The following is a 7,887-nucleotide window of genomic DNA, read 5'->3' as shown; positions in this document are numbered from 1 at the left end:
TAATCGATAACTTGAGTATCTTTTACAATTATTACTGATGAGGGCTGATAGACAATAATTTTTTAGGAATATAATCTATTGCATTTTTCTCATCCTATTTTGAAGCTTCAATGAGACTGAAAACTTATTTTTCTTGCTTGTTATTCAATTTTTTTTTTGTTGTCACTGCCCCTCGATCATTCTCTCACATGTATAGCCTTTTAAAATATGTACGATCCCATATTCTTCATTAAATTATGGCAAACGCTAAATAGTGCTCCAGGGGCACTTGTTAAGGATTCAAATTTAGAAAGTTTTACTTAGAAATAGTGTAGTCAATACAACAAAAGTTTATATTTTGAAGTTTTCCATGCACAACTTTTATTTTATTTCTTCTTTTGGTTCCTTAACTAGTGCCCCGGGGCACTGGTTAACAAGACCCTTAAATTATTTATAGAAATAATTATTCCATATCTCCATTATATATTTTTCTAAACCAAAACTCTACGTTCTTCTTCCTAAATACACTTTAGTCTTAACTTGGTTCTTTTTTTTTTTTTTTTTTTTTTTTCTTTTCTTTCTTACATAATACATATTATTGATTACTTTTCTTAATTTTTGTTTACCTTTTTTTTTTGGTAAACTTCACGGAAAATGTTTGTTAAAGATACTATGACTATTGACCATGACATTTAATATATTAAAAATATTACTAATAATAATCATAGAAAATTAAAAGTATTAACAATAAAAAATCACATTTTTTAAGAAAAAAACCTTTTAATTTTAATATCTCATTAAATGTTGTTATCCACCCATTAATATTTAGCTTAGAAAACAAAATACATAGAAAGAAACTTGTAAAATTGTAACTTTATATTTCAAGAATATATTTAAAATAATTTCAGTTTTTCTCTATTACACCTTACATCTGAAAATGATCTGCACCCCCACCAAACAACTTGGCATTAATTAATAGGATCCATTTATATATTTATATACAACAATAATAACCAAAAAAAAAAAAGAGAAATAAAATTCAACTTTTAGGTAAGTGATGGTAATGGCTCATTGGCTGCTAAACTACATTGTTGACCTCCATTCCTTAAATTGCAATACCCAAATTATCCAAGTGGGAACATAACACTCCAAAAAAGCTCATGTTATGGTGAGTTTCCCTAAAAAAAAAATTATTCAATATTAAAAAAATTAGCGACAAAACTTATTATCCGTTTATCTTTTATTTACGTATAATTATTAAATCACTAATATTTTCCTTTACAATATCGGATGAATGAAATCACTATTATTAGTTATTTTAAACCATCTTTCCGTTTTTCAATATATATAACTTAAAAATCACAAATATATCTTAAATTATTGTTTTTCACCAATGCCAAATTAGTACATTAATTAAAGATTCCTATTTTTCACGTTAGTCTAGGATTATTATTTATTTTTTTTTTAAAACAAGTTCAGGATTAGTTTTGAAATAAAACATAAAATTTTAAAATTATTAATTGAGAAATTTTTTTCTTAATCCAAAGGATTTTTTTAACAAACAGGAAGATAATTACCAGAAACAAAAACAAAAACAAGAAACAAATTTGACAAAAAAAAAACAGCAATATTGAGTTGGCTTTTCTTTCTCACACAGAAAGAAAAGCTATGAAGAACAAAAATAAATTAAAAATCATAACAAGAAACAAAAAAGTCATCATAAAGAATAAGAAGAGAGAGAAAGAAATGGGTTAAGAAAAAAAAGAAAGAGATTAATAAAACGACGATTGACGAAGTCTCTGCGAAACAAGTTGAAAATTTTCATTAAACCCATTTTTCTCCCTTTTCTTCACCTTCCCAAACACGCCTTAAATTCATTTCCTCTTCTTTCAAAACCCCAACTCTCAAACACCAACAAAAAAAACACCCCAACAACTTTGAAACTTTTTCTTTCCAATTTTACCCTTATTCTTCTTCTTCAAATTTCAATTTCAGATCCAATTCAAAATCTCAAACCCAGATCTTAAGATTGAACCCTAGAAACTCATCTAAAGTCTCAAGATCATGGGAAATTGCTGTGTTACCCCTGCTGTAACTGGTGAAGAAATAACAAACAAGAAAAACAAAAAGGGCAAAAAAGAGAATCCATTCGCAATCGATTACGGATTCAACAACAACAACAACAACACCACATCGAAACTAACCGTTTTGAAAGATCCAACGGGTCGTGAAATCGAGAATCGTTACGAGTTAGGTAGAGAACTAGGAAGAGGTGAATTTGGTGTAACGTATTTATGTACAGATAAAGAAAGTAGAGAAGAACTAGCTTGTAAATCAATATCGAAGAAGAAACTTAGAACTGCAATTGATATTGAAGATGTTAGAAGAGAAGTTGAAATTATGAGACATATGCCACAGCATAATAATATTGTTACGTTGAAAGATACTTATGAAGATGATAATGCTGTTCATCTTGTTATGGAACTTTGTGAAGGTGGTGAACTTTTTGATCGGATTGTTGCTAGAGGTCATTATACTGAACGTGCTGCTGCTGCTGTTACCAAAACTATTGTTGAAGTTGTTCAGGTTAATTCTTTGTTTGGATCTGATTCTTATGCTTTTTTATTTTATTTGAATTATTGTTGTTAAGTTTAGATGAAGATTTTGATTAGGATTTTAGGGGGTAAGTTGACTTAAATTTATATACTTATTGTCAATTAATTAATTATTTTTATCTGAGCTGGAGTTTTTAAGATTATTTTTAATGAATTTGGTGATTAACTGATTTTGATCTTTTAGTGATGTTGAAATGATTTTTGAGCTAGGTAGGAGTTTAGAAGGTGATTAATTAATGGAGTTTACTTTGTTATTTTGTGCTAAAGAGTTGATTTTGGGAAGATTTTGTAATAAGTTAGTTTAATTAATGGAGTTTACTTTGTTTTCTTTTTTTTTTTTAACTAATGGAGTTTACTTTGTTAAGTTGTGTTAAAGAGTTGCTTTTGGGAAGCTTTTTTGTAATAAGTTGGTTTAATTAATGGAGTTTACTTTGTTATTTTGTGTTAAAGAGTTGATTTTGGGAAGATTCTTCGTAGTAAGTTAGTTTAATTAATGGATAAATAGTTGATTTTGGGAAGATTTTTGGTAATTAGTTGGTTTAATTAATGGAGTTTACTTTGTTATGTTGTGTTAAAGAGTTGATTTTGGGAAGCTTTTTTGTAATAAGGTAATTTAATTAATGGGGGTTTAGTTTAATTTTTTTTTTTGATAAGCGGGGTTTAGTTTAATTTGTTATGTTGTGCTAAGAGGTGTTTTGTGAAGCTTAGTTATTTTTTATATTTGGAAATTAATTGGTTTATTGTGTGAACAATAAATGTATGTTATTGGCTGTTTAAATAGGGATTTGACTGTGTATAATTTGGTTTTCAGTTTTATGCTGTGTGGATTCTTTGCTCTTCATTTGCATTGATGAGCTTCGACTTGTTCCATTTTTTTTTTTATGCTTTTGTAAAATGGGAATTGGACGTGATGAACTCATGGTTGTTTATTTTGTTGATTGTTTCAGATGTGCCACAAACATGGTGTGATGCATAGGGATCTCAAGCCTGAGAACTTTTTGTTTGCAAATAAGAAGGAAACGGCAGCATTGAAAGCTATTGATTTTGGATTGTCAGTGTTCTTTAAACCAGGTAAGGCTTTTGCATGGCAGTCAAGTTTGCATTGTTGCTTGATTTTCATCGTATTGATGGTTTCAAGGGTTTGCAATTTGCTGAAAGTTTGGCGTTTGATGCAGGTGAAAGATTTAATGAGATAGTTGGAAGTCCATATTACATGGCTCCCGAGGTGTTGAAGAGAAATTATGGCCCAGAAGTTGATATCTGGAGCGCTGGAGTTATTCTTTACATCTTACTTTGTGGAGTCCCTCCATTTTGGGCAGGTTAGTTTTTGCCTTGTGATTATGTGAATCTTGTTTATCGTCTTCTTAGAGATTGAAATCTTAATTGGTCCACTTTTTAGTCACTGTGAAGCTCATGCAACTAATGTACTAAAATATGTTCAAAGAAATTGTTGCAAGAAAAATAAATGCATGTCACTGAATTGTTAAAAGAGGGAGGATTTAAAAAATTAATATTGTTTTCTCCCCTTCACTTTAGAGCTATTCTTATTTAATCGTCGTTACTTGTCACTTTTTTTTTCGTCTGATTAATCTGGGTTTCTAAATCTTGTCTCTCTTGTTTGTTAAATGAAGAAACTGAGCAAGGAGTTGCACAAGCAATTATACGATCTGTTGTTGATTTCAAAAGGGATCCATGGCCAAAGGTTTCTGATAATGCAAAAGACCTTGTGAAGAAGATGCTCAATCCTGACCCAAAGCGGCGACTTACTGCACAAGAAGTGTTAGGTAGGTAACATGCAATTCATAGTCTGCACAAAATTGACATTTTTTTCCGCACAGAAATGTTAGGATGTAACATTGCTTGTTCACTAAATGCAGATCATCCATGGTTAATAAATGCAAAGAAAGCTCCGAATGTTTCTTTAGGAGAAACAGTTAGAGCAAGGCTAAAGCAGTTTTCTGTAATGAACAAGCTTAAGAAAAGAGCTTTAAGGGTAATTTTCTTAACGATATTTGAATGTTCCTTGGGGAATAATCCCTTAAACATTAATCCATTTGACCATTTTCATGAGTCACTCATGTTTCTTCTACAACTAATGTTTCTTGTATGAACAGGTTATTGCAGAGCATTTGTCGGTAGAAGAAGCTGCCGGACTAAAAGAGGGATTCAAACTTATGGATACAAGCAACAAAGGCAAGATCAACATTGATGAACTACGAGTAGGGTTGCATAAACTAGGCCATCAAATTCCTGATGCTGATGTCCAAATTCTTATGGAAGCTGTGAGTTTTACTTTCACCCTTTGTCTAGATTCCATTCTCCACATTTGATATTTAAAAATTAAGTAGCTTAGTCAAATTTGGAGGTCTGTTTAGTTTTTCCAGCATATTTTCTTTGCAATATTTTCGTTTGTCTCTTCAAGTTCTGACGTTTGAGGACTGCTGCTTTTACAGGGTGATGTAGATAGGGATGGATACCTAGATTACGGGGAGTATGTAGCCATTTCTGTTCATCTGAGAAAGATGGGAAATGATGAGCACCTTCATAAAGCCTTTGATTTTTTCGACCAAAACCAAAGTGGGTATATTGAGATGGACGAACTGCGGAATGCCTTATCTGATGAAATTGAAACAAACAGTGAAGAAGTCATTAATGCAATTATGCATGATGTGGACACAGATAAGGTTAGTGAGTCTATTTTCACACTAAAAATCATTTTCCTTCTATTTTTTGTGGTTATGCTTATAAAATAGTTTTTTTGGTCTTGTTTTATTTAACAAATAGATATTTAGACAACTTTGCTGCACTCTTAAGTATCTTAAGTTTCCTGTTTTGTCTTTTGTGCTTTGGAGGATACCTTATGGACAAGTTTTTTTTTATAACTCTAGTGATTTTTTGGGACCAGTTTTTGATCATATACTCCCTTTGAATTGCAGGATGGAAAGATAAGTTATGAGGAATTTACGAATATGATGAAGGCTGGTACAGATTGGAGAAAGGCATCAAGACAGTATTCGCGAGAAAGATTCAACAGTCTGAGTCTGAAATTGATGAAGGACGGATCATTGCAATTAAACAATGAAAGCAATGAAGGCAGATGACGATTTTGTTTAGAAAAATCCCAAAATTTACTTTTGGAAAAAGAAAACATGGTAAAGAAAGAAGTCTACTATTTTTTTAATTTTAACCTTCTCTTCATTGTAATTCTTTTCTCCAACACCACCCCATTTTTGGGTGAAAAAAAGAGAGGATGTTGGCCCCAGCAGTGTTGCTATGTTGTTTGTATGTGTTTTTAATTTTTTCTGGGTTTGTTGAGGTTGTGATGATAGGAAGACAAGGAGAGGGGTGGGAGAGACTAGACATGTCTTCATTTCTGGTTGTAAATATTTCTAAATTATCACGCTTTATATTAACGTCGCATTTTTAGGCAAACCTTGCCTGTTATTTCTGTTATCAACTGCAATGCTAGGGCATAGCATCCATCAAAGGCGTATGCATTTGTATTGCATTATTTACCAACTTTTATAAAACAAGCTTGGACTATTTTGATTAGGTAATTGATTAAGTAGAGTTTGTTTTCATTGGTGACTGACTGACTGGTGATATAGTATATTTATTGTCTTAAATTAAGTTCCTTTAAAAAATAAAAATGTAAGTTCAACATTCAAGATAATCTCTATGTTTATATAATGTTAGAGATAATAAAGCTTGGAACCTTTGTGTTTTTAGAACAGCCATTGATTAACATTACCAGCATACTAAAGGTGTCCAAACAAAATGAATTTCATAGACAGATTATTAGAGATATCATGTCCAAGAGTTTGTATTGAAAGCATAAGCATACGAAACGATCTCGAGTCCCTTCTGTAGTTCTGCTATTATCCTATTGTGACATTTTTTGACCAATTGTTACTAGTTGAACAGAGGATGATCTTAGAGTAACGACCATTTTTCTTGTCTTGTGAGAAATCTTATACAATTAGGACAGCACTTAATGCACTCATACTCCTGTTTCTTTCCCTCTAGCAAGAACCCAACAATCAAAAGATCAATTTTACGTTGTCGTTGCAGTCATATTTTCATTACCAGAGAGATGCACATAATTGAATGACAGAAAAACTGTGAGGTATCTGTTAGCAAGAGCTTGCTAGTTATTTAGTCTAGTTGTGCTGAGATAGTTTGAGAGAGAATAGATAAGGCATGGTGCTAATAAATTAAGAGGCATGCATGCATTTGAGAAGAATTTGGGGACGGCAATATGACATAGAGGTGTCAGTTTAAATGTCACTATATTTCACTATATTTTTAACTAGTTTAAATGTCAGTTTTGTTATGAGTGATTTCCTTGCTCTGCAGGTTAGTGAGTTTATGCAAATTCCACGCAAGTTTGTGCATACCAATACGCAAAAGTACCGCGAATTGGTTCAAGGTTATGTGACTATGCTCTAAGCCTCTAACCCATATGTCCCTCCGCCTAAACCACCAAGTCATCTTATCACTCTTCTAATTCATTTACCATACTACAAATTTTAGGCATCAAAGCTATGCAAATGATTGTAAAGCTAGAGCTTTAAATTTAACGTTGCTTTGCTTAGCAGAGGAAAAATAACAAATTGCTACAATTCAGAAATATTTCCATGTTGATATGACAACATACTATTTTGTCACTTTTATGAATATTCAATAATCTTTAGCACATAACTGTTAAATATGCTTGGATCTCAACCTCAAAAGCTAGCTCAAAGGGTGAGGTTGCCCTCACATATTTATACACTTCACATCCCGGGAACCTAAGCAATGTGAGACTTCAAACAATTCACATCCCGGGAACCTAAGCAATGTGAGACTTCAAACAATCTCCAACAACACAACAACATATTCAACACCCACCCTCACGCCTAGCGTGGTCCTGGGTCAAATGCCCACATTGCAGTCCTTAACCCAGCTCTGATACCATGTTAAATATGCTTGGATCTCAACCCCAAAAGCTAGCTCAAAGGGTGAGGTTGCCCTCACATATTTATACACTTCACATCCCGGGAACCTAAACAATGTGGGACTTCAAACAATCTCCAACAACACAACAACATATTCAACACAAGACTAGTAATTATGAAAGACTAAACAAAAGACTCTGAAATTGAGTTCCCCGAAGATAACGGAGAATACGAAGCACGGCTGCCCAATGTATTGTAGTGGGAGAAACATGTTACCATGTTAGATAATAATTATATTATTGTTGTAAGGGTAGTTTAGTCTTTCATAATTACTAGTTTATATACTCTATTGTATC

At 32.2% G+C, this 7,887-nt stretch overlaps 1 protein-coding gene across 1 annotated transcript; it reads left to right on the top strand.

Moving 5' to 3' along the window:
- Positions 1-1,501: 1,501 nt before the first annotated feature.
- On the top strand, positions 1,502-6,038 carry LOC123888351 (calcium-dependent protein kinase 32-like). The gene is made up of 8 exons (XM_045937384.1): positions 1,502-2,565; positions 3,542-3,665; positions 3,770-3,913; positions 4,226-4,378; positions 4,472-4,587; positions 4,709-4,876; positions 5,048-5,278; positions 5,531-6,038. Exons 1-8 carry the CDS (start codon positions 2,044-2,046, stop codon positions 5,693-5,695), a joined length of 1,623 nt encoding a protein of 540 aa, XP_045793340.1. The 5' UTR covers positions 1,502-2,043; the 3' UTR covers positions 5,696-6,038.
- Positions 6,039-7,887: the final 1,849 nt, after the last annotated feature.

Source organism: Trifolium pratense, linkage group LG6 (genome assembly GCF_020283565.1).
Source record: "Trifolium pratense cultivar HEN17-A07 linkage group LG6, ARS_RC_1.1, whole genome shotgun sequence".
NCBI classification, from domain to species: domain Eukaryota; kingdom Viridiplantae; phylum Streptophyta; class Magnoliopsida; order Fabales; family Fabaceae; genus Trifolium; species Trifolium pratense.
The sequence above is the reverse complement of the archived record's forward strand: the minus strand, read 5'-3'. Positions and strand labels throughout refer to the sequence as shown.